The sequence below is a fragment of the Nesoenas mayeri genome, assembly GCF_963082525.1.
Source record: "Nesoenas mayeri genome assembly, chromosome: 20".
In the NCBI taxonomy this organism is placed as follows: Eukaryota; Metazoa; Chordata; class Aves; order Columbiformes; family Columbidae; genus Nesoenas; species Nesoenas mayeri.
The window spans coordinates 3,887,700-3,914,471 of NC_137569.1; the positions used below are offsets into that span (position 1 = coordinate 3,887,700).

A 26,772-nucleotide genomic window follows, 5' to 3' on the forward strand; every position below is an offset into this window, starting at 1 on the left:
CCCCGCCTCGCAGCCCCGAGCCCCAACCGCCTGTGGTAGGAAGGACGAGACACGCCAGGTGGACATCAAAATAGTTTTATACAGATTATTGGATCTCGGTATACAGGTAAAAAACAGAGCCCGGCTGAGGGCAGAGCCTCCCGCCGCCCCGTCCCGCTGCCAGGAGATTCAAGTCCCTTTTAAAAATGTACATTTGAAGGCACAGTGCACAGACCGACACGCTCCGGGAACGAGCACCCGCAGGGGACCGGCTCCTCGCCAGAACCGGGACAGGAGCGCCTGCGGATGGACGGATGGACAGGCAGACAAAGGACAAGGGGAGGCTGCTCCTGCCTTCCTGACACCGGCGACAAACGGCCCCAGCGCTAATGGAGCGAGAGCCGGACACCCCAGCAGGTCCTGCTGCGTAGAAAAGTCTCACACGCTTGCAAAACATCTCAAATCCACTCACCTTAAAAAGAGGCAGCTACTCCACACTAACTGCAAAACGCACTCGCAGAGGGAAAGGGCCAATTCCTAACGAGACCTATTGCTAGTGGGACAAAGCAAGGCCAGCTCGGTCCGTTACCTGCTGCCAGCGCAAATGAAGCCCAGAGCCCCAAGAGCTGTTTGCAAACTCAACCTTAATATAAAACCCCAGATGTGTGTCTTGTTAGAGCCCTCAGAAGTAGGAAAAGTTCAGAGATTAGGGCACAGGGAATGCTCAGCCTCATCTCCCTGTTCTCAGCACACCTCCCCAGCCAGATCTTACGTTTCTTGCCATATAATTTCCTGTGGAAGAGGGAGTATGGTGTACCAGTGTGTAAGGGTTATCTTTGTCCCTCCAAATAGTTGCACAAATTCAGCTGAGATGATGAGCACGGCAGCACGGCCACAGGGATGTTTGGGAATGGCATCTACCCCATGCAGAGGTGAGGAACAGCTCCTGCCCCGAGCACCACAGCCCAAGAGCTGTCAATGGGGAACCTGCTGCGCCCTTCTCCCAGAGGAGACCAGATCAGAGCCCTGCAGCACAGACCCCGCCAGACGTTTGGCTGCGAACACTCCCCAGAGACACCACATGCACGTTTCACTTGTGCATCTCCCAGGGCTGCTGGAGAACAGATCAGCTCAGGGCAAACGAGATGCCCAAGACATTGCTGCTCCAGGTCAGTGGGGCAAGAATTAAAAATGAGCAGCAAGAAAATAAGTGCCTATTCTAACCCCAGCCTTTTGCCCAGAGCACACGGGAATGCCAGAGATGCATATAAAGGCTTTAGAAATCAAACGTTTCAGCCATTCTTCCCTTCTGGATACCCACATCAAACTACTGTGTCTTGGGGACGCACACTGTGGCTCCTCTTTCCACCTTCCTGCCAAGTGCTATGAAACAGAATTTGGCTGCTTTTCCCTTCTCTTTCAGCACATTGGTTCAGCCTTTCCTCACGCCTTGCCCCGGCCCCTGCAGCAGCAGACACAACCGCCGACACACAAGCAGGTGGAGCTCTTGCTACGGACTTCAGGGATGCTGCAGTAGCAGAACAGAGCCAAGCCAGCAGGCTGATTTGATGCCCACCATCACCAGAGCTTGACGAGAGGGGTGTTTCCAAAGTGCTCTGATCACTAAATGGTATGAGGTGGACAGTGGCAAATGGTGCGGCTTTTCTTCAAAATTTAAGACTGAAGTTGGGCCATGGATACTCCTATGACCTCTCCCTGCAGCTCCAATAATGCTCAGATACAAAGCAGTGGTCAGATTTCACTGTTTCCTCCTGAACAGTGGTGGACTAGAGGAAATTTGATCAGGTGGAGTCAGTAACTGGTTGCTTTTCTATAGTATCCACCACAACCAGTGTATCCATTTGCTGAGAACAACCTTTGGTTGCTCTTCCAGACACTCCGCTGTTTTAACACTAACATGAGACCCCAAACACCAGGTCTACTACACAAACGAGAAGCAACTCGTGGTGATGGGGATAAAGTTTGTTTCTTCCCCAGAAGTCAGGAACGGCACTACTGCAGAGCTGGCAAGCAACTGAACTTTGTCAGAGTGTGCTGAAGCTCTGACATTCGCTCCTCTCTCCAGCTCACATCAAGAATGGATGTCATCTCCCCCAGCTTTCAGGACACCGAGTCACTGCCTGGAACTAGCAACATATCAGATGTGCTCCACAACCACTGCAGATCAGAGCAGGTCACAGCATCTCATGGTGGGGAAAAGCTCCAAGGGAGCAGCTGAGAACCAAGTACAGTCTTTATCCAAGGGCTGCTCTGCAGAACGTGGAGTCAAGTGAAGGATCTGTCTTCCCCCAAGCACAGAGTAGAAAACACAAAATCAAAACAGGTAGAGAAGCTGCTTTGGAGTGTTGTAACTACGACCCCATACAGGTCTTGGGGCACTTCCCCACCATCTGCTCGCTGCGTTGAGATGCTGGGGAAGTGCAAGGAACTCTGCTGTTAAGTTGCCTTTCAAACAATGTCATGTGAACCTCCAGATCTTGACCCAAAATTTTAACAAGCCCTGTCCTTAGCCCAAACATAGCCTCCAACTCCCACTGATTTGCACATCAACAGGAACAGCAAACAGCAGAGGGAAGTCAGGAGCTGCCACCCACATCTCTGGAGGACAAGCTAGTGTTTCAGAACTGAACCACAGGGATCACCCCCCACCACTGGGTCTGGTCCATGGGAACCTCCTGTCCTGCCTGGAGGTGTCAGTGTTTGCTGGAGTACAATGTTTCCTCCTCAGTGTCCGTTTCATCCTGGAATTCATGGCTCAGGAGCGATTTCTTTGAGCTGGTGGACATCATGCGGATTTCGTCCTCATAATCGTCGTGGTGCTGCCGGAGGCGGTGGAAACCGTCCTTGTGTCTGTTGGACTTAATTGAGCAGACACACCAGATGATACAGGCGGTGAGGACCAGAGCAGACATACTTGCACCTACCAGAAAGAAGACATCACAGTTAATGCCATGTTCCCAAAACCCAGAGACTTGGGCTTGCCACCATCCCGCTTCCCTTCTACAGTCACAACCACTTTCCTCACTTCACTGTGACCCTGCTCCCTCCTCCTAGGCCACAGAAAACACACCATACAAGAGAGCTGCTCCCAGAGCAGTGCTGCACTGGCTCTATTTTCTGTGCTCACAGCCTCTGAAAGCACCACTGAGCTCCTCTGCAGACTACTGGGTATAAACTCGACCCTCTCCAGGAACAGCCATCTGAACGCAAAAAAAATAGAAGTCTTAATGCTTAACTGGTGCCACATCGCTCAAAAGAAACCTCGGGGAAGAAGCAAGATCTCCCAGGTCCCAGCTCTATGCACAAACAGGCTCTCCCCATTGCAGGCATCTCAACATCCATTCTGGAACCTTCAGACCCCTGCAACACTCTCTGCTTCCTCCCTCCCACCTGCCAGCCCAGCATCACCAGATCCAAGGGTTGTTGGACCAGTCTGCAAGGCCAATCACGCGTTCAACCATCTCTTGCTTTCCCTCTGAAGACCTCAGACTACTTTTCCAGTTTGGTGAAGAGAAGGGTGGTTTGTCAGTGTGAACCACTGCAGAAAGCAAAGCTCCAAGTGTCACTTTACCTGCAACAGTTACAACCAGCTCCCTTGGCAGCCCAAATATCCTGTTTTCCGTGTCAAATACAATGAATACAGAGCTGGGCGCATCATGACGTACCAAGACCTGCAGAAAGATATGAGAGCTCAGGTTGTCTCAAAGCTTAGACCTCTGTTAAACATCCAGACAAGAGAGGTACTTGCTGAGCAGGGCAGGACCACCAAGACAAGCGCAATGGAAAGAAAAGCTACTGCCTGAAACAACCCTGCCATCCTGGGAAATTCTTCTCCATCCATTATATTAATATAGTGGCAGAAAACAGCTTCTCTGAGCACATAATTGGCAGCTAAACACAGACAACAAGGCAGAGCCCAAGCAGGAGATGCTTTTATATGACAGGGAAAGGGGTGAAGATCCCCAGTTCAGACATTCATATACCTTGACCTGCTTCTGCTGGTACCCGTCGGCTATGGCATCGATGTTATGCAAACCTGGAGCCAACAGCACATGGAAATAGCCGCCTTCTGTAGTGTAGACCCTCAAACCGTCATTAAGCACAATGGTAGCTTTAGAAATTGCCTTGCCACTCTTGTCTTGGACAAACCCATGGACTCCTTTATGAACCTGAAATAAAGTATTTCAAACACTTCATGTTCAGATCCAAGCACATATGTAACAAAACAGGATGCAATCCTCCCCTCAGAACACAGCCCATTCTCCATCCCTCACCCTCATAATAAACAAAAGCACACAATATTGCAAGGACTGCTCAGCCCACCAAAGAGCCAAAACAGAGCAGATGTTTAACTCTCATGTCAACACATTTCCTGGTCACTTGCTGCCTTTGTTCAAGCCATTCCTCCTGCAGCCTAAATTTTGACCATCTGTAATTACAGAGCACCAATAAAAACACAAAGACTCTCTGTACCGCTCTCTTCCTCTCCCCCTCCCCACCACCTTCACTCCTTGTCAGGATCTCCTCCCACGGACCCACGGAGGGCGCTCACCTCCACCAGCATGCTGAGGAGGGATTTCCTGTGGTCTGCCCACAGGCTGGGAAGCTGCCCCGCGCTCGGGAAGTAACAGCAGCTGGTATAAACAGTGATCTCAGGACAATGACCAAACGTAACGCTGAAGTCCTGCAAAAAAAACCCCGAAACCACAGTTACAACAAAATAAGTGGTATTTCAAAAGTTTTGCAAAGTGCAGCTGGAGGTGGGGAAGTGCCGTCCAGACATCAGAACAAATATGCTTTTTAACGCTTGTTTAGTAGAGATGGAAAGCCTTGTACCTTCATACTTCCCAAGTGACTGTGCCATTCAGAGCCCTGGATCACACCACCAGGAATAGTCTCATCTGTGAGAGCAAGAACAGAGCGGTCAGATGGATCTGCTCCAGCAGAGCCCAGCACAAGCTCACAGGGGCTAAAGGATTCAGTCAAACATACCTGACTTATTTGGACAGCCTGGCTGGCCCAAATGCATCAGCGGATGGTTGCTTGCATACAGAGATGCCAAATGCTTCAGTGTGTCTTTGTTCTCCACTATAAAGAGAAACGTGAGACTCTGAGATTGTAACTGTTGTTCACTGTGGAGGCAGATTCCCATTCTAATCTCATATCAAACAGTGATACACATTGTTTCCTCTGACACTGAGGGATGGTATCAAAAGCAGACTTAGACCAGCTTTGGCAGAGGAAAGGTTGAAATACTGTTGCAGGGACAGAAATGGTTAAGTGTTCTGATCTGTGGCTGAATCCTGTGAGGTTTTATAGCTTTATTTATAGACTGTCAACTCCACATACAAAGGGCTGAACACAAAAGGACGCTACAGAACACCACCAGTGCAAGAAACTCTTACACCATATGGTCAAATGAACTTCTGCAGAGACAGCCTGAGGTAACGGTGTGTGCAGGGCCCTGGAGGAGTCAGTCATACCTGTCTGCTCTGGCTTGTCATACGGATAAGTGACAAGCAGGGATCCTCCATCTAGTGCAACGGAGAGGCTGAAATCCTGCTTCAATATCAAGTTCTCTATGATGGCTTTGGTCTCAGGCTCTCGTGCCCCCGAGTACCGGGAGTAATTGCCTGTAAATAGAACAACAAATAGAAATGGGAAGTACATTCTTGTTTACGTACAGGACAAGTACGTTCTTTGTTCATGTCTGAAATTAAGTCTGCTGCATGTATTGAAAGGTACTTGTTAGATCTCAGCAGATGCACTTGACATCACCTAGTCCACACTACCCATGGAGTGAATTCATCTGCTAAACTAAACAAACATGACACAACATTATTTCCCCAAGCTACTTATTTTTGTGATGCAGGGGGTACTTTGTGTGTGTTTGCTCTCTCAATGGCACCGATCCGACATTTTCTTAAGAAAGCACTTGGGATGATCCCAGCCAAACCTGGCCAGAGAGAACACTGTGCGCAAGAAGGGTGAGCACAGCACTGATACAGTGCTATGGATACAGCAAGCACTCACATGGAAACCAGAAAAGCATTAAAAAAAGGAGACTGTTTCTGCGGAGAATGAACAGAAGGCATTTGTCAGAAATGGGGGGTTGAAATAAATCAGTTATCAGGAAAAATACATTAGGCCTTGTCTGACCTCTGGCCTATTCCTAAAGAGTGCTGCTTTGTCTTTTCCTTGCGAATAAAGAGACAGCAAATTACCATCTGTAAGTTAGATCCAACCTTTGGAAGCTTCCCAGCAGCTGTGCTGCCTGGGCTCCAGGACAGGAGTGCTGCTCTCTTTATTGGTACATCTGTAACCAAACAACTACACCCAAGCCTAGAGCAGCTCACAGGAGAGTTCCACAGCAGCATTTCTACAGGGACACTACACACCACTTTGCTTTAGTTTGCTTTACTTGGGAAGTCTGTGTCGAGATCTCTGCCGTGAGCGTTAGTCTGGCCTATCTTCGATGTGCAGCCTCTCTCCTGTGCTACCTCACGTCCGTCTGGATTCAGGGAAGGCACAATCACGATCCGAGTTCGGTCAATCAGCTGCAGAAAAGGAGCAGAAACAGTCCATAAAGTGCAATTAGTAGGGTTTGTTTTCTGTACATCTCATTTGCCTGGATCTCACCCTAGGAGCTGCTGCTTATATTGGTATCAGCAGCCAGAGGTTCCCACCAGCCCGTGGATTTCACACCACCTCCCTATTATGTGTGTGATCACTGCAACCCACAAGGCACTGTTAACAAAACAAGCCTCTCCCAGTGAGCACTGACTTCTCAAGATATAACTGGAGGGCTCCAAGATGGTCCCTCGCATTGGCTTCTCACCTTTGTAACAGCAGCGTTCTTCTTGTAGTTCATGCAAAGAAATTCTGCCAGTGCCAGGAGCAGCTCTGTACCAACAGGAGCGTTTCCATGAATACCGGCAACAAAGCGGATCTTTGGCTCCTCAGGCTCAGACTGATTTGGTTTGTTGGAGATTTCAAGGGACCAGATCTGACGGAACTCAACGCTCTGACCCAAACTGCCAAGAGATGAGAAACCACAGCATTAGCTCGGGAACAGAGCAGCATCCCTAGCCCAGCCCCGCGGAGAAATCCCAGTGTACAAAGGAAACGCTGCCTGCCTCCATGAGGCTACAAACACACACTGCACACAGAACACAACCTCATCACGAGATACCTGCAGCACCACTGAACCACATCCACTAAGAACATCAGTTTGAACACAAGCACCTGTGTAAGAATCTATCTAGCTCAAATGTACAGGTTGTCCAATGCTTTGTATATCTCTATATAGCCTACAACATCACCATAAATATGGAACTGCTAAATGCCTTTGTGCTTCCGATGGGTTTTTTTAAATTTGGTTGGTGTTTTTTTGCTGGTTGGTGGTTTGTTTTGGTTTTGTTGTTTGTTGTTTTGTTTTCCTTCAGAGCCAGGTACATCTGGACATCAAATTAATTTACAAAGCACTCGGTTTAGGGGACAAAAGCAGGCCTGTTTCCAGTAACGCAGAAGTTGTTGCTACAGTCGCATCGTTAAGTTAGCAAACTGAACGCAAGCGAAGCAGGGAACACAATCGAGGCTGATGCAACTAGAGGGACAATAGAGGCTACAGATCAGAAAAGCAGTCTTGGCACCAGCAGGGACAGCACATGAGCATGTTGTGCCTGGTAACAACAAGCAAATGAGGTCCTGGGACAAAGAGATTTGTGCTTTCTAAAGCTGACAGAGGATAAGCGCTACTGGTCACAAAGGAAAGCAAAGGACTGCAGACAGCTGGTCTCCTGCACAGGGGGCAGAGACCTTGGCTTAGGTCAAGCTAATGCAAATGTGTCTTCCACTATTGAATTAAAATCTGAAGGCAGACAATCAAAAAAGGCCATTTGAGATGTGCAAATAAAATCTGATCACTTTTGCTGGGGACTCTTTAGCAGAGTGGATGTCAGAAAGGACTTGGAAAAAGGAGGAAACAGTATGGAACAAGAGGTATTTGCAGAAACCTGGGACATCAATGTCAGTGCCAGGCTCCCCTGGGGAACCAACAGCACCCCAGCTTTGAGCCAGTAAAACGATGTCTCAGGAAAAAGCACATGGATGGATCTGCGAGTGCCTGCTCCGCCACCATGCCCTTGTACATGGGGCTCCATCCAACTCGGGTCCACAGGGAAAGGGAGGAACACACTCCCCATCTCTGCTCTATGTTGACTGCTCCTTATTTCACTGCCTCCCCACCACAGGCTGCTGCTTGGGGAGCTGCTGCTTTGAGTCTTCACCTGGTGAGATTGGTGATGAGGGGGTAGTTCAGATAGAGAGCTCGGAGGAATTCGGAAAGGTCCTTGTAGGGGCGGTATCGGTAAGGAGGGACATCCCCCGAGGAGGTGAGCAGGAGGCGCTCCAGGCCGTTCTCAGCAGACAGGTCTTTGATTAGGGTCTCAAACTCCTTCTCGTTGGGGTCGCTGGTGTCTGGTGTGTTCAAGACTGGTGTCTTCCCCTCCTGCACTTTGATGTCTGTCCGTGAAAGAGTGAAGTTGACTTGCACCCCACCTTTGCTGCCAACTTCCACCATCTTAGTGACTGGATCATACCTACACAGGGAAGAGAAGGCACAAGGAGACGTCAGGGGTTCAAGATCTCACACAACAAGCCACCCCCCCTTCCTGACTAGACGCTTGTGTGGGACTGCTACTGTTCCCTCCAAAAGCACAAAGCATAAAAACAAAGAGCAGGAACATTTCAAAGGGACATGGGAATGGTAGAAGGGCTGGGAGCAGCTCAGGGCCCAACACGGTGCTGAGCTGCTTTTGGCTCAGGTGTTGCAGGGTTACATGGCAGACTGGCAGGACAACACGTCAGGCTGCTTTAACCCAAAGGTTTTGGCAGTGGTTGAAGTGATGAGGTCATTTCTGCGCACAGCTGCCTGCAAGAGAATTTCCCCTAAAGACACTAAGTTATCAACTCCTTCCCCATCTCCAAACAAGAGGAGATTTGGATTGTACCCCAGCACCAGGTGAGCTGTCTTGGACATCACATTGCTGCCTCTGCCCAGACCAGAGGGCAAGAGCACCACCTACACCTGCACCTGCTGCAGGCAGAGGCGATGGGACTACTCCTGACTGGGAAGTCACTCGTGCAGCTGTTAGCTCCTTGTGCCGTGGCTCGCTCACCCTCGGGCAGATGCTGTGATTTTGTACGTCCCCTGGACCAAGAGGCGCCAGAAGTCTCCATCTTTGTACGTGGTCACGGGGTGGTCGATCTCGGCGACGCTGATGGTGGCGTTGAGAATGCCTCTTCCGTCTGTGGCGTCCAGCACAAATCCCCGGACACCGCGGTGAACCTGAGCACAGAGCCAGAGCCCCGCTGAGCACCAGCCCGTGCTCATCCTCCCACCCCACGCATCGCTGTGGGGTCACTGACACCCACATCCCACCAGCCCCCAGCCCCGGACATTCAGCATTCCCAGAGGAGCAATACGTTCCAAAAGGCTTCAAGCTTAGACTCACCAGCAGCTGGTGTGGACAAAGAGCACCTGCTGAGTACAATGAGCAATTGTGTGGCTCAGGGTGCCACCACAGCGCTCTCTGCTCCACACCTTTGTTTGCATGGCCCAGATGCACAGCGCAACCACCAGCCCCCACTCAGATGGGGACAGCGCAAAAAGGCCACCCCAGGCAAGGGAAAACCAAGGTAGCGGGAAATGAAAAACCCACACCTGCATCACCTGGCTGTTGTTTGCATAGAATCATAGAATGTCCTGAGTTGGAAGGGACCCACAAGGACCACTGAGTCACAGATTTTTGGTGTGTTGAGGAGGAGGGGAGTTGAGACATGTTCCAATGAGGATGGTTTCCGTGGAGCAGGTACCAAGTGTGGCCAGGAAGCGGCACTTGGGTCAGCACACAGATTAACCTGTTCATCTGGTACATCTAACACAAACCCCAGGGGGAGCTCGCACAATATTTTGGGGTCGAAGTGTCTCACCTGCTTCATGAATTGGAGGAGAGATCGGCGGTTCTGCTCCCAGTACTTTGGCAGGTCCTCAGCTTTTGGATATTTCACGCAGCCCAACTCAATGGTCACTTCAAAGCAGTTTGTATGTAAGTAATTCCAGTCTTGCATCCCACCTACAACAGGAATGTAAGAAACATTATGACAAGGTCTCCTGAAGGCAATTGTACTACAGCTTAAAAACAAAAAGTATATATCAGATTGAGAAAGGTGAAGTACAAACTACAGTATGCATTTTATAGCTGAAGCAAAGAGGCTTTTACACAGGGCAAGACTCAGTCTTCAAAGGGATGCCAAAATAGCAGACAAATAACCATCCTTCTTGTAAATACCTTTCATGCTAGTATACTGCTGTAAAATTTCAGGAAACCATTTTGCTAATAGCCAGAAAAACTACATTATAAATTCCTTCCCTCAGGAATAACTTTATCTGGGTGCATTATTTCAGGGGTTATAAAAGAAATCTAAGCTGCAGTAACCTGGGCTGACCAATGCAGAGTTTGTGACTGATCAGACTAAATTCTTTAAGTTGCACATGCATTAACTTGGAGAACAAACAGTGCAAAAGATTTAAGGTCTACTTTACCTGGAACATTGTACCAGTGAGCCCCATTAGTGATGCCGTGGGGGAAGTACTCGGTGGGGTACATATCCTTACAAGGGCTTCCCTGATACATCTTTCTGTTTTCCTAAAAAACAAGATGCAACACGTGAAGCTGAGTCTCTGCACTCGACAGCCACTGGCACTTTTGTTCTAACATTAATCACACGTTTGGAGTTACCAAACACAGAGGTTCACGTGGGCACACAGCACCTGTGTTCTCCTCTACCAGCCGCTCGGGAGGGTCCCGACGCTATCAGGAGTGAACCCAGCAGGATGTGCCCTTTTTCCCGTTACAGCTTTACCTTGGAGTAGGAAAGTGCCAGCTGCTGAAACACATCATCGTCTGGGGATCTACTGTATACGGCTACTCCTTGTTCATCATCATCAAAGGGGTAATTAACCACCAGAGAACCTGCAGGGGAAACAAGCTTTGACTTGTACTCGCATGCTTTGCAAGTGATCTCTCAGCCTAATAGGGGAAGTTTTTCTTTTTCTCCCAAGAGTGCCAAGTGTTGTATTTCTCAAGACTTGGCATTAAACAAAGCATTATGCCCAGTGGCTAGAAGAGGCAACAAAAGCACAGGAAGAGATAAGGCCCCACCCAGTTGGGAAGGTGAACCCAAGCCACCACACATCAAAGGTTTGGCTCTTACAAAGAGGAGGGATGAGCACAACCTTGTAATCACTTTCATAGAGGAGAGAAAGCGAGGGGAGCAATTTCCTAGAACATGCATAGTGCCCTTGGCCCAACTGCTGTAGTTGTTCAGCCTCCTGGAGTTTATCGCAAGCTCTGACAGATTATAACATCTCTGGCTTCCTGATGCTTTCCATAGGCAAGTTGTACTAATAGCATCCTGGAACCCCAGACACCAGCGCTGCTGGAGACCAGCCAGCTCCCTCGTACCCACACACAGCACTTCTACAAAATTAAACATGCACAAAGCAACCACCTGCAAGTTACCACAGCTACCAGCCAGCAGACAAACTGTCTAGGGAATGAGCTGTAATATAGAGACTTAATTTAGATCACTCCAAAAAGATAATTAAATTACAGCAAATTCCATAGTTCCGCCATGCAGTTTGAAGCAGGGAACCCTCAGGATTATGTCTAATTCCCTTCATTTTATAAATACTACAAAGACTCCAGCAGCCACAGCACTGCACACATTCCCAGACCTAGCTGCTGACACAATTCATTCCCATCTCCCAACAGGCAACAAGCCAACTACTCCCCAACGCATGTGCTCCCTTCAGAGAAGTGGTTGTGATCCTCCCAGAAACCTCTTACACACCCTACAAATGAGCTTGGGGACACGTTTTTTAACTTTTGTTTCCAGCTTCTGATCAGTTTTCCAGCAGCATGAACAAAAGGTTTGGCTTACTCATTGTGCCCTTTGGAAATGGCTTTACCCCTGTTGCAGGAACCTGGCCCTTTTGCAGCCATGCCAAGGGCAGAGAGCTCTGTGAGAGCTCCTCAGTTCATGTCTGGAACACGGTGGAGATGGTCATGCAAACTCCCACCCCTCAAAGCTCAGTGCAAAGGAAGGAGCTCGGTCTGGCTGCCGTACCTCCGTGCAGGTTTGCGGAGAGCACAAACGGGTACGTCTTTAACCAGGTCATGACAGCAAGAGTTTCTGGCTGCGGAGGGTCTACCACATGGAAGAACTGATCTGGGAAGTTCCGATTCAGGTCGTAGTTGTTGCTGTTGTTTCTGCCAACGGTACCTCCTCTGTCTCCTGAAAATTAAACACAAGTTCAAGCTTGAGTCCTGTGCGAGTTCCCACTTAGGAGGATGAAGCCCCCGCACTGAACTATAGAGCTTACAGCTATCAATTAATGGAAGAGAGCAGAAAGCACAACAGTGCTGGCTTCCTACAGGGGACACCCACACTGCTCTGTGCCCAGAGACGTCCAAGGGCTCTTTCAGTGGCTGTTTGCACAGGTTCTCAGTGCCAGTCAGACCACAACTAGCAGAAAGGCAGCGAACCGTGAACAATCCCAGCAGCCGGATGTCATGACCGCAGAAACCTCAGAGCTCCCCTTCGCAAACCAGCCGGACAAGTTCTTTGTTAAACCCAAGCAAGAGCTCTGCTTCCAGAAATTCGTTCCGGACAGACTCTGCTCTGCCAATCTGCAAGAGCCACGCGGTTTTAAGGACTTCCCTGAAGGATGTTTTTGCCAATTTCAACATCATGATAAAAGTCTATATTATCCTTGGACAAGCGCTCTGCAGACAGCCTGGCTCCCACATCACATGTTATTAAGAGCATGGACCAAAGCACAGCAAGTATGAGCTGTGTCAAAGGAATGTCTTCTTTTAAAATAAGGCTTTGGATAGCCACAAACCATAAGGGGACCCAAATAGGGGCAGCATATAGCACTGCTGAAGTACCACAGCTCTTTTCAAGAGCTTCAAGCATCAGTTGGCTGCCTGCACCATGCAACACGGGGTCTGCTCACTCATGCCATAGCACACACCAAACCTTCTCCCAGCCTCCCTGTGTGGAGAGAGACTCTGCTCCAGCAAAGCTTCCAGATTTCTCAGAGAGGTGCCCTGAACCTAAAGGCTTGTTCCCAGAGCTAGAAACCCCACAGATGTTTCAGCACAGACAGTAATACCTTCCTGGGACTTCTCATAGCCATCGGGGTTCATGGACGGCATGATGTGGATCCGTGTGCTCTGGACCAGGTCGGTCACCTCAGGGTCTGTACCAAAGTTCTTGCACAGGTACTCAATGAGGTTCAGGAGAAGCTCTCGCCCCACAACTTCATTCCCATGCATGTTACCGATGTACTTGAACTCTGGCTCACCTGCAGACACATGGCCACACCAGAGAGACAATTACAAACACTTCATTAAGGCTTGGAGACATCTCAGCATCCTGAGCATTGCTCTCTCAGGCAGCATTTCCCACATCACCTGGTTCATGGTTGCCAGGGTTGTCGGAGATCTCCATTACATAGAGCTCACGTAGCTCCACCGACTTGCCCACGGAGTAGAGCCGGGTTATGTTGGGGTACTCGCTGGCGTATCGCCGCAGAAAGATCTCCATGTCTGAGAAGTGATGGTGGCGGAAGTCCACAGGTTGGATGGGCTGATGGAGAGAGGTTGGGCTTGGGGCCTCTGCAGGCACAGGGGTGGGGGTGACGGTAGAGACAGGAGCAGGTGTTGCTGTGAACTGCGTGACGTTAAGGCCTAGTGGCATGACAACTGGCTGCAAGGAGAAATCCATTTCTGTTGCAGCTCCCTCCTTCACCTCGATGTTCTCTTTAGTCACCGGTGTGTAACTGTGAAAAAAAACCAAGTCGTTATAGCAAGGAGGCTCTGCAGAACAGACACCGAAACTCCCGGCAGCCTCTCCACCACTCCAGCCTACCCCTCCCAGCCCAAACGTACTGGGATATCAATGACTATGTGAGAGATGCACCAGTGAACAAGTTGACTGGACTCATCCCAGTGCCCATAGACCCAACCGTGCTGCTGTCCTTGCTCTGTCACAGAGGCAAAAGCTCCTGCTTACAGGAGAAGAAGCCACAGTGTATCACAGGGCTGGCCTAGGGGCAAGCTCCACGTTCACACCCAGACTTGAGACAACACAAACTCTGACTGGGGTGATCCTACTCCACTTCCTTTGCCCAAGAAGATGTAGGTTGATACAAGCAATCAAAGGTGACAGAAATGCTGTGTATCCACCAGCACCCTACTGCAGCAGGGCACGGGGTGAACAAACACAGCTGCAGCTCTAAGCTGGAGTCCTTTACTGCTGCAGCTGCCAGACAAGCCCCTTAAATACACAACAAGATGGTTTGGGGAAAGAAATCAAGTGAAGGAACATGAGCGGCTGGCAGCACAGACACAGGCTGCCCCAGAGACATTACCCCATTACAACTGCAGTCACGTTGTAGGTCCCAGGCACAAGCAGTCGGTGGTAATCCCCAAATTTCCCTGCTGTGATGTTATGAGCAATACCAGCAACAACAATGGTCGCGTTCTCCAGGCCATCTCCAGTGACTGCATCCCTCACAAAGCCTTTCACACCAATGTGGACCTGAGGAAAACAATGCAAGAGACTGGCTGAAGACACTGTCACCTACTCAACTCATACATGGGAGACAGCCTGGCAGATGACTCTGCAAGCCAAGGTCTCAGCAATGTTGATGCTTTTGAACATCACTGGAGGTTCACAGCATGGAGGACACACAGGTACGTTGCATCACTCAGTGAGAACCACACTGATCGGTCTCTCTGTTTAACACTGCACCCCATGGGGCCCCTCTGAGCGGAGTTCCGCTGTTGTGGAGGATGTGGGAACTGTGGCAGAACCACAGAGATACACAGCAGCTTTGTAGCCACAGACCTCTGCACGGCAACGGCAGCAGTTGTGCCACCACACGCAGCAAACAAAGCCACAGGAGCAGCTGAACGCGGTGCTCTCAGCCCACCGTGGACACCGGGGTTTTACAGCCGCTGCCCCTACACCTCGTCACAGCCCAAACTACCTTCTCGATGAAAGTGAGGAGAGACTCCCGGTTGTTCTCCCACTCCTGCTGAAGCTCGGAGGTTGGTGGATATTTGCAGCAGGACAGCTCCAACGTGATCTCAAAGCAGTTGGCCCACACGTAGTTGTAATCCTGCATCCCCCCTGGGAAAGCAAGGCAGAGACATGTCCCAAGAGCAATGCACAGACATCCCACTATGGGATCCACATTTTGCCCTGTCCTTCAGCCCTCCCCAGCATCTCCCCACGATGCTGTCCTAGCTCCTGAGTGAACAACCTGAGGAGAAAAGTCAGATCAGATGGCAGTGAGCACATATGCTGGGGGAGACCGAGCTCTGTTTCTCCCAGTAACCAGCACGCTGGGTCGTTCAAATCAGCCACAGGCAGCTCAGAGATGACAGTCCCTTTTGTCCCACTGCTCTGCCAGCTGAACTCGGCAGCACAGCACTTGGAAATCCATAAGGGTTCATTTCGCTGTGAAGACATTTTCCAGACACTACAAATCCTGGGGGCCAGGGCAGGCACACTGGAGTTTGAACGTTTCTGCTGCCAAGTCCTTTTGCTATGCACTCCAAGCCACCTTTAGATTTGTGAGGCTTTTTCTGCAAGAGACATTAATCTACCCAAAATGAGCTACAAGCCTCAGACACAAAAGAACACACCAGACTATCAAGCTGGGAGGTGGCAGCTCGAATCTGCATGTCGAAAGTTTCAAGGACCACACAGCTGTTCTCCCAAAAACAACTCAGCAAAACTCAAGACCAATGCTTCCCATTCTCTGCCTCCTCAGGCTGCTCCTTTCCTCCGACTCCTTATCTGAAAGTCTCCATTTACTTTAGAGCAGAAAGTCTGGCACGATCTGAGATGGTGACAGCGTGCAGAGAGCAAGTCACCTTCGGGAAACTCTCCTCAGATCTGGGAGGGCAATGACACGTCCCTTACCGCTGAGGACTCTGTGACCCCATCGCAGCCATGTCCCACAGGAGAACAGGGCACAGATCTGTCCACCTGGGAAACTTGCTCTTTTCACTGAGCCCTGCAGCCAAATCCCACATTTCCTCTTTAAGGCAGGAGTCTCAATTAATTTAAGGATGTTGCAGCACCTGGGGACAGCTTGCTAGCTTAGCATTAAACCAACCAACCCTCCATGAGCACCAGAAAACACAAGTGCACAGAGTTGTTTCCCAGCATTAAGCTCATCTGGCCATTCTTGCTCTTCAGAGAAACCACAGGCACTGCTATGGAACAAAAATGTCACCTTGTTCCAGCAAGTGTCCTGACCCCATTCGCTGAAGTTTATGTCCAACCCTCAGCAAGCAAACCTGTTTCTCAAACAGGAATGAATAATGTACCAGCAGGATGTGAGCTCTGCAGGTATCAACACCCAGGATCTGGAGCCCAGACTCCAGCATGCTGCTGAAGAATGCAAACGTTCAGCCCTCTAAACATTCACGGGAGTCTTCAATAGTAAAAAGGTCATTCCAAAACCACCACAAGTCTGCGAAACAGGTTTGGGAGTCACCCTGACAAATCCCACCACATGACTGTAGCCAGATGTCACGGCCACACGAGAGGATCGTTCCCAACATCGGCAGCAAATCAGGCCGTTGTGTCAGTATGGAAAACGTACCACAGTAAGTTATATGCATACTGATGGTATCTTTTGGGTTACACAACCTTATTCAGTTACAACCTGGACAGACGGGTGTGCCATGGCCTTGGCCACCCCTTCCCAACCTGCACAGCAGCACCTGAGACCACCCGGCCCAGAGACTGAACAACTGCCACCAGTGTCACCCAGACACTGGGCACAGGGGGTCCCTCCTGGATGAGCTCAGGAAGCCAAACTGGCTCGGCAGCCCCATGACGCAAATGCGCTCTCTGGCATTTGCAGTGGCTGTGTTAATGCATGGCCAGGAAAAGCTATCAGCAGCACTTCGACAAGCAGAGGAGTCTCTAATCAATGTGGTGGCTGTGAGCATTCACCATCCTGGGACCGCTGCTCTGACTTTAGTAGCCCCACCACACCGGGGTAACGCGGAGATGGACTGACAGCATAACACAGGATTTAGAACAGACTCCTGGGAATGTATGCGAGATGGTACCACATCAAAGATGTCCCAGTTCCTCTCAATTCTTCTGGGAGCCTCCTGCCAAGGGAACATGAGGCTTTTGTTGTAACGAATCAAACATCACTTGCCACCAGAAAGAGCACTGCAGCTTGTGCACAGGCTGCGATCAAAACAGGAAAGAGACTTTTCTGTCCAGCACAAGGAGCCAAAAAGCGTTTGAGGGCTTTAAAACTCTCCAACTCTGTTCTAGAGGTTAGAGGAACAAGGCCTGCAAATCTGATACATACTCGGTTTTGTTCAGCTCCTGTTACCAGGCTCAGAAAAATAACCCACAGCAGGCTGCTCTCTCACCAGCAAACACCAGGCAGAGTGAAACAATTTGCCAGCCTATAACCATCTGTTCATAGCAGGACGCTAATGCATTTGAAAACATCCATACGTAAAACGGAGCCGTTATGAAGCATATTTAGTGCTTCATCTGCCACTCAAGGAAATTTAGGACAGATGCTCACCCATAATAGAGCAGCAACGGACTAAATCAGGGCTTGCTACATCAATTTTGGTAAAACTGTCTCTTTGAGAAAGTAGCCCATTGCATGATTGAAAATTTGGATTGTTTCCGCTGCACATATTTGGCCTTCACACGGCCCCACTGCAGAGCAGGACAGTTATTTTTACAGCATATGGAATTACATATTTTTCCATATACCATCTGCACAGCCTCTCCTGGTGTAACGAGAGACTTATAGGCAGCCTACCCTTAGCAGAGCAATACCTTCTAGGAGCAGAGCAAATAAAGCACACCCAAGGCAGAGGACTGTGAGACTACAGTGCTTCTACTCTACCTGTTTGTTTGGGTAATATCTGGGATCACTTGCAGGATTTATTCCAGCATTTTTTAATCACAGGGTGTCTTTTAGCCCGCACTGTTAAAGCTTCATTCTTCCAACGAAGCATCACACCTATTTTGCCAGTGAGGAAAGCAATGCAAAAGTGAGCAGCGTACAGCCACAGCAAGTCAGTCCCTGGCTTACAGTAGGTCACAAAAATGCTCAGAACAATCTCCGTCTTGCTCCATCCCACCCCTTGAGCATCGGGACTGCACTTCGGGCAAGGATCCCGGAGTTCTTGCAGCACAAGTGCCGCAGAGTTTCATGCGGACGAGCCTCCTGCTGCTCCCTGCCAGGCTCCACGGTAGCTCTCTAGAGTCAAGCCTGGGGATCCAGATACCATAAATAGAGCACATGCCAAGAGAGGCCTTTCAGGCCAGCCAGGAATATTTTCGAACTGCATTATGCAGAAACCTTTTCAATTCCAGCTCTCACTGGAGCAGACATTAGGAGATAAGAGACCTGCAGCTAAGTTAAAGCAGAGAAACGGTCCTGTCTGCTGTGCAGAGGGAGCAGACAGCACAAAGCAAGCTAGAGACGTGATTAAATACGTGGCACAAGTGGCTTATTCTGTGGACAGAACCGATTGTCTTGTAGCATGAGACCAGGGTGAGCACTGGCAGCAGCCAGAGAATGTTTTGGTCCATTAATCTGCACTCAATAAAACTCAGAGGAGGTGAGGTTTCATGCTCCAGCTGCCGGAGCCGCAGCACACAGCTCTGCAGCCTTCCCGGGGCGATAAGAGGAGGGCAGGGTGGCCCCAGGAGCTGCACCACCACTGTACTGCCCAGCGGTTCACATTAGGTGTGAAAAGAAGCATCAGACCCTCGAACCATCAAGCCAATACTGTTCTCAAGAAGACAGAAAAATCTGCAACAAGAATTTCACGCAAACACAAATGGGCAGCTAACTGTGCATATCCCAGAAAGACAGAGCTGAAAACTTGTACCAGAGCGCGCACTGCGCAACCTCCTGCTGCCGTGCCCAGGAAACAGAAGCCACCACAGCGATGCCATGAGCACCCGCTGCTCTCAGCACTCATGTTAACTGCTCTGAGTCTGATGCCACTGAAAGCTGTTTGGCAGCTCAGTGTGGTCACTAACCACAGTTAAAACACCCTAGTAAGCACACACGTAACATAAATCCACTTTCAACCTGAGAAGCACCTTCTGATAGACACCAGAAACACCTCAAACACTTGGACATCACAGTCAAACCAGTAAGGAAAAGAACTTTTAGTAAGGGATTGTAAATAACAACAAGACTTTCCAAGGCTGCCCACAACATACCCTATTGTACATTATGTTGAATTCAACTTCCACATTTGTCTCTTTACAAAAGAAAAGCAAGCGTGTCCTTCCCACAGGTAAGACTTAAACAGTGTCTTAACCGCTTTCCAGGCATGACCTGGACCATACACCAGCCCAGACTTGCATGTATTTTCTTGATCTGAACCAGCCACTTGGTAGTTAAAACCCCAAGAGGTTAAAAAGGAAGGAAGAGTAAGAGCATGCACACCAGAGATAGCCTCTAAAAAGCATCCCAGTCACAAACGTGCTTATCTATAGCAGCTGGAATGCAGAAGCCAAATTCAGCTGTCTGGCGGAGATCCATCTTCCCCTGTGCACACTTGACCTTAACAATTACTCCAGTGGTTTTTACTTGCCACCTCGGTTTGACACACGTAAGAGTTTGTTTGCAAACTCAAATCAAAGCTAATGGGGTCTGGCACCAGCATGAACCTGAACTGGTAACTCCAGGACAATGAGGCCGTTTGCTTTCCAGCATGTTTGATTTCACATGATAAAATGTGGCAGGAAAATTTCCACCTGTTGAGACATTATGTTCTCATTTCTTTGTTTTTCCTGGCTGTACTTCACATGGAGCCTTCACGGTCTCTCCTGGCACAACCTGATCAACAGGTCACAAGCACATGCCCTGCACCGTTCACAGAACCGTGTGCCCTGGTCATCTCTAGAGCGCAGCCCCGGAGCTCCCACAGGGTACTGGGGTTTCCCCAGCCTCATTTTACCACACATTTAAATTCTGCAATCACTGGGAAAGGTCTCCCGGTCCGAGAACAAACCCCAGCAGACCTTAGCACAGAGCTGAGCGATCCAGATGACTCAATACAGCCATCCTGATGGTTTTGCTGCTTCTGTCGCACATAGAATACAATTGACTCCCCTTCGCCTGCTCTTCATCTGCTACTAAAAACTAATGTTAACACCTAAAACCTCAACGGGACATGGTAACTTCACATAATACCAACATACATGCGCACTGGCCCCAATGATATCTGTTAGTTCACCTGTGCCCTTCCCGTCAGTGTGCGCTCCCGATGAACCTGCCTCCGAATCACCTACAGCCCTCAGTGCTGAGCCTGAGATCGTGGCTTGTCACAGAAGCTGGAGGCTATTGCACATAATATAAACCACAGCAATGGCAGGACCGAGGAAACTGGTTTTCAGTTCACACCTCGCTGTTTCCTGTGAAAGGAAAGTAGGTGAAACCTCTGCTCTGCTCTCTGGCAAGGCAGAGGTGACCCCAAAGGCCACTAGCCAGGTCTCACATCCTTGCAGGAGGATGAAGAAGTTAATGCTGCAGCAAAAAATGCCTCTCCCTGCAGGCAGGGGAACACGGGTCCAAAGCTCTGGAACCACCTTCCCCTCAGAGCACACTCATCCCACCCCTTTAAGAGGCCAGAAAACCTTAGAGCTGCAGCTGACAAACCTCTCGACTGAGATGTTTGCTGGTAACAACTGCCACCAGAACACAGCAGCACAGACCATCCAGGATATCCTGTTCCCTCACAAACAAATTCACCAGACTACACAAACTTTTCTCCTGCTGGACTTTTCTCAGCAGCAGAGTGAACCTTGAGCCAGCAAACACCAGGGCTGGTGTGCTCGGCAGGGCGGAGGGAAGGACACAGCTGCTAAAGAAAGAGATAAAAACCACATCTTGTTTGAACACGGCATCTTATTTGACCAGTGAAATCCAGGGGAATGATTCAGCCACCGCTAAAATCGAGACTTCCTCCTCCAGCACCAAAGCAATGTGTTCAGGTCCAATAATGGATCCCTCTCCCTCCTTCCCAAGCAAGGTGGATGCAGGGTTAAGACAGGAGGCAGACCTGAAGCCTTTGTTTTGGAAAGACGCCTTGTTATTAGAATTTGTTAAGTAGTAAGCTCTCAAAGATAAACAACATTCAATGGCACTGCTTGCTCAGCACATCATCCCTCAGCCCTAGCACAATGGAAAGCAGAGCAAACCAATGCAACTTCTCCGCACCATTTATGCAAGGTTTTGGTTGTGTCCTCACCGCAGAAGTTTCTGCGCTGTCTGGCGAGGCCGCGGTTGTACAACATCCGCTGAGGGGCCACGGTGATGGCGCAACTTCTTCTAATGACACGGCCAAGATTTCTCTTCCCGCCAGCCCACAGTGTCTTTGCCACAAGAGCATCTCATCTCATCACACACACTGTCATTTAAATCCCATTTTCAGCAAAACCAACGCACATCGAGCAGTCCACTGCATGGCTGAGCCAAGCCAGCCACCTTCACACAAGCAGAGTGGGGGCAACGGGTGGTAATTTGCTTATATTTAGATCAGCTCCAAAGCAGCTGCCTGATGAAGGGAACGGGAGCTCTACTAGAAGCCCCAGCAGACTGAATTTTGGATCCCTTCTAGATCCTGCTGCACTGGCAGATGAGAACGGGCCGTGCTGGTTGTTGCCATCTGCACAGGTCTAACAGCAGAGCGGCTAGCTTCCTCAGCAAGGGCAGCTAACTTAGCTCAGACCATGCATTTAAGTCATTTCACACAGTTTCACAGCAGACTGTTCCATAATCAGTTACAAATTTACAAGTTTGGAGGTTAAAAAAACCTCACAGAATCTTAGGATTGGTTTAATACCTTTACCAATAGTTTCCTATTTCCTGTATCAAAATTTAATAACTGTCTGGAGACCCAATAACAATTCATCTGGCAAATGAAGCCTCCCACACACAGGGTAACTCTCCAGCATCTAACAAGGTCAGGAAGAGCCCTCCAGTTCGCTGTGATCTCTTCCCTACAAACATCTCCCAAGCTGTGATTCATCAAGCACTTACTGGTGTGCCTGTGATGCCGCTTGCCTTCATTTGAAGCTGCTAGAACACATTCAAAGCTAAAAATATCACTTCACCCACCGTCCTTTCCTCTGTGATAATCACCACGGGTTTGGATGTCAAGTCCCCAGTGGGAACAAGAAACTATTTGTGTCAGACACTCTGTTAGAGCAATTCGCCACCACAACTTACCTTCTACATCATACCACTGGGCCCCGTTTGTGATACCATCTTGGAAGGTCTCTCCCTCCTCGCCAGGGCAATTGGGTTTGCCAGTTCTCATGATGGGGTGATGTGACGCGTAAGCTTTGGCCAAATATTTGAACACTTCGTCATCAGCTGATTTACTGTAGACTCCTGTGGGCTTATGTGTGGGAGAGTCATCATAGGGATAGCTTGCAACTACCGAGCCACCATGCAGATTGCCAGAGAGCAGAAACCTGAGGTTGGGAAGGAGAAGAAAAGGGGAAAAAAAGAGTCATACTGGAACAATTGCAAGAGGAAGTCAGCTACAGCCACCCAACCAGTTATTCTGCTGCCTTCCCACCCAAAATGTGTTCTGAGCAGCCTCCAAACTCTATTTGGATCAAGGAAGCAAAACGTGTGCACTGAACAAGCTGCCCAGCAGTAACGCGGTTTTGGAAGAGGACACAATCAGACCCTGCTCCATCAGCCTGCGGAGCTGCAACTACACCAAGGATACTTAACAGATACACACCTGTCTGACACCAAGTAGGCTACTGTTGGACAAAAAGACACGCTGTCCTGGGAGACACATCCCCTCCTATTAACACCAGCCTCCGACACAGCGAGCAGGGCTGTCAGTGGGTCTGAACAGTGTCCAAGGGGGAGCACAGTGGGAAGTCAGCAGATTTTTGCAATAAACCAACTCTCAGGATGGGTTTATTCTCTCCCCAAACTGACATCTGGCATTAATGGTGATGCAGCAAGTTTCATGCTGCAGACTAAGATAAAGTCCTCAAATGTGATGACAGACAAGCAGTGTCCTGTGCATAAAGTGATGTACACGGCTCTTCGTCAAGCTCTGAGCAACGCTTGGTATGAACAACAGAACTGACTTGCAAAAATAAAATCTGGATGTGGGACAGTGCAGTTAAAAAGCCCAAGTCAGAAAATACAGCACGGCATGCCCTACGTCACACTTCAATTTGATCACAGGCAGCATAAGCCTTTCAATGAATTCCAAAGGTAATTGTCTCTGCTCTTCCTCTTTTCATCAAATACAGCATTGAGAGGAAAAATTGCTCTCCTCCTCCTTCAGTCAAACAGGATTTAGTTTCCGAGCAGAGGTAACGTGACCAATACTTTTGCCTTGCTTAAAATAGCACACACAAATTGCATTACACCCACTATCTCTTTTTTTAATCAAACAGTTGTGTTTACCCATCCATTTTTCTAACAGTGGTTATGTTAGTCTAACAATTGTACCAGCATTAACTGGTGCTGCCAGGCAGAGGCATGCACAAAGCACCACGTTCTTCCCGTTTCACCCTGGCTCACATGCAAATCCCACCTCAAACACTTGCAAAGAATAAAAAGCACATGGAATTTTCAAAATGATATTAAGAACGTGCAAGTGTTCCCCTAGTAACCAATTTTGAGCTGAATCAAGTCTGGAGGGATTTTGCTGCAAACTGCTGCATCAGAGTTGTCCTAAACTATTCTTGGGACAAGCAGTGACTGATGCAGTTCAGAAAATTCCTCTAGAGCAATAATCCCTACAGCCACCAGCATCCACCAAGTTTTAATAGTTTGTCCAAGCAAATTTTGTTCCCTGAAACTGAACAAACATTAGATAAATCCGAACATCGAGTGTGACAGTTGGATCCAACCAACAGCCCCACAGTGCACTGTGACCACCAGCCATCCCCTCTGCGTTTCTCTCTCTATCCCCAGTTTGGGAGAAGGGCCACAGTTCGGTGTGTTGCTCCACAGACACCGTCTCCCGTCCCGGGCTGCCCCGCTCTGGTCACAGCGGCTTCCCACCGTTCTGCCCTTGGATGGTGAGAGCTGAAGGCCCAGTCCTGCATGCTTCAACACGACAGAAGGGTAAAAGCGACACGGGAGCAGGGCCTGTATTTGGAAACGCTGCTGCACAGACCATTATTGCTAAATCCAGGGAACTTTGCATGAAATGCAAAGATGGGGGAAGCCCTGTACAAGACAAGTCTCTGTTATGTGTTTGTACACAGACCAACTATATACTTAACCCCAAATATTTGAAGCATCCCGCAGCTCATGGTGAAAGCATTATCATCCCCAAGAGCAAGACCCACAGACAAGCTCAAGATGAAGCTGATGAGCAGGAGTTTCCAGCCGCAGGCTCCTGCAGAAGGGAGACACACGGATGGCCACGGAGATCAGGGTGCATGCAGGGCACGGGTTGTGCCCAGTGGGGCTAGTGTGGCTCCCTGGCAAGTGCCCAGCAAACTACGGCTACTGAACCGCTCTTCCACACACACTGTCCAGCACCCGTGTTACAGCCCAGTCACTGGGTGCAGGGCTGGCCCTGGCTGTGATAAAGGGCCAACTCAGCACAGGAGGCAGGCTGGGGAGAAGCAAGGGGGGAAATGGCTTTCCCCCTCCCAGCCCTGCTAGGAAGCACTAGGAGAGGCTGGGAACAGGGTGAAGCTCCCAGCGAGCAGAGCCGCGGGTCTCCCCTTCCCCAGAGCACGGGGCTGATCGTGCCGGGCAGGGGGGAGCGGGCAGAGGCCGGGCCGGGCCGCACTCACTTGTTGCGGCGCATCCAGGCGATGAGGGCTCGCACCTCGGGCACGGGCTCCAGGTCGGGCTCGGCTGCCTCGAACTGGTCGGGGAAGCTGCGGTTGAGGTCGCGGCCGAGGCTGTTCTCCCGGCCGCCCTCCGCGCCGTCGCCGCCGCCGCAGTCGCCCTCGCGGGCGCGCTCGAAGCCGTCGGGGTTGAGGCTGGGCAGCAGGTAGAGGTCGGTGGTGTTGAGCAGGCGGCCGATGCGCTCCTCGCCGCTGGCCCAGCCCCGCACCAGCTCCTGCGCCAGGCGGAGCAGCAGCGGCCGCGCCAGCGGCTCGTCCCCGTGCATGTTCCCCACCAGCTTCACCTGCGGCCGGCCGGGCAGGGCCGCGCCGCCGGGCTCCTCGCCGGGCCGCTCCGGCTCCTGTCCCGCCGTCAGGCGCAGCACCCACAGGGGCCGCCTCTCCACCGACTCGCCGATGCTGAACAGCCGCGCCAGGCCCGGGGGGGCCGCAGCCGCCAGCGCCCGCAGCGCCTCGCCCAGCTCGGCCGAGTGCAGGTACCGCAGCGCCTCGCCGGGCGCCGCCGCCTCCGCCTTCTTGATGTGCGCGGCGCGGGCCGGGCCCAGCAGCAGCACGCAGAGCAGCGGGAGCAGCAGCCCCCGCCGCCGGCCCAGCCCCCGCGCCGCGCTCGCCATAGCCCCGCCGCACGCCCGGCCTCGCCGCTCCACCGAGCCGCCGGGCAGCGGGAGGAGGCGGTGCCGCTCTCCCCGCCCACGAGTGGGCGGTCCTTCCGCCGCCCGCCAATGAGCGACGGCCGGAGGGAACGAGCCGCTAGGGCGAGACGGAGATTGACCAATGAGAAGCGGCCGGGGGAGTTGCGTCACGATGGGGCGGGGTCTGAGGCGCGCCGCGGCGCCCCCTGCCGGCCGTGCCCATGCCGTGGCCCGCGCTGCCCCCGGTCCCGTCGCCGCGGCGGGGACGCGCACGGAGCGGGGTTGGTGGCGCCGGTGCCGAGCTGAGAGCGGGAGGAGGCGGCGAGAACCCACTTGTGCTCTTTGAAGACGTGATTTTTTTCCTCCCTCGGCAGCAAACGGCCTTTGGCTTCCCGCACCCAGTGTTTCCCCTCCTGAAAGCTCCGCAGGAGCACGGCAGGGGCCCACGGAGCCTGTCCACAGCGCTCACCAGCGCGGCAGATATGAATAATAACACAAGCCTGAGTTATTGCATACAGGGGGAAAAGCCCAGCACATGGGGATGCTCCCCGCACTTCAGAGGGGTGTCACAACATGCTGTTGCAGCAGCATCCTCTCCAAAAGATAAAGCCGAGGTGGAGAAACACCAAACACAACCATGGCTGGAGGTAGAAGGAGCGGGTGGCCTCTCGCCTTGGCGCGGTGACAAGCTGCAGTTCACAGGGGCCAAAGTGCCGCTCCCAGTCCTCGTCTTCCTGGAGGGAAGCGCTTGTGTCCTGCCCTGACTGCGCTACCAGCTCAGACTCCTCTGGGGAGTTAAAGACATTTTAACACTGTTGTTTTGTATTGCACGTTGCTGTTCAGCAGAACTGTATGCCTGAGGAGATCTATAACTAATACTTTGGGGTTTCCTCCATTCAGATCTTTGCTAATTCCTTTTTTGAGGCAGGTGAGACGATAAGGAATAACAAGCAGAATAGCTTGCTCTGCAAAAAGTGTGTTACAGTCCATAGCATTGACAGCCGCCATCTCGGACAGCGGGTCTTGTTGATTCCTGTTTGACTCGTCAGTAGTATCTGATGTGCACATCTGCTTCCCAGCTCTGGCATTTCCTGTGGGAGACACAAGTGCGTAAGGCTGGTTTTCAGGAGAA

General features: G+C 50.7%; 1 protein-coding gene across 1 annotated transcript; it reads right to left on the reverse strand.

The window, feature by feature from the left end:
* Positions 1-66: 66 nt before the first annotated feature.
* Positions 67-25,637, reverse strand: CPD (carboxypeptidase D). Its single transcript, XM_080356877.1, has 21 exons — positions 24,952-25,637; positions 22,391-22,638; positions 15,125-15,267; positions 14,504-14,673; positions 13,545-13,912; positions 13,244-13,435; positions 12,193-12,360; positions 10,927-11,036; positions 10,607-10,709; positions 9,994-10,136; positions 9,180-9,349; positions 8,289-8,600; positions 6,839-7,034; positions 6,422-6,557; positions 5,484-5,633; positions 4,993-5,088; positions 4,837-4,901; positions 4,553-4,684; positions 3,984-4,169; positions 3,572-3,671; positions 67-2,920 (listed from the first exon to the last, which is right to left on the reverse strand). The coding sequence occupies exons 1-21, from the start codon at positions 25,620-25,622 to the stop codon at positions 2,694-2,696; spliced, it is 4,086 nt and encodes a 1,361-aa protein (XP_080213003.1). The 5' UTR covers positions 25,623-25,637; the 3' UTR covers positions 67-2,693.
* Positions 25,638-26,772: the final 1,135 nt, after the last annotated feature.

Bases quoted from the DNA above. Each gene is read 5' to 3' on its own strand.
- CPD (XM_080356877.1), bottom strand. From the start codon at position 25,622: ATGGCGAGCGCGGCGCGGGGGCTGGGCCGGCGGCGGGGGCTGCTGCTC. The intron at 10,137-10,606 runs GTAAAGTAGACC...TTCCTGTTGTAG, and splicing joins TCACTGGTACAATGTTCCAG to GTGGGATGCAAGACTGGAAT. The intron at 7,035-8,288 runs GTGAAGACTCAA...ATCTCTTGGCAG, and splicing joins CTCATCACCAATCTCACCAG to TTTGGGTCAGAGCGTTGAGT.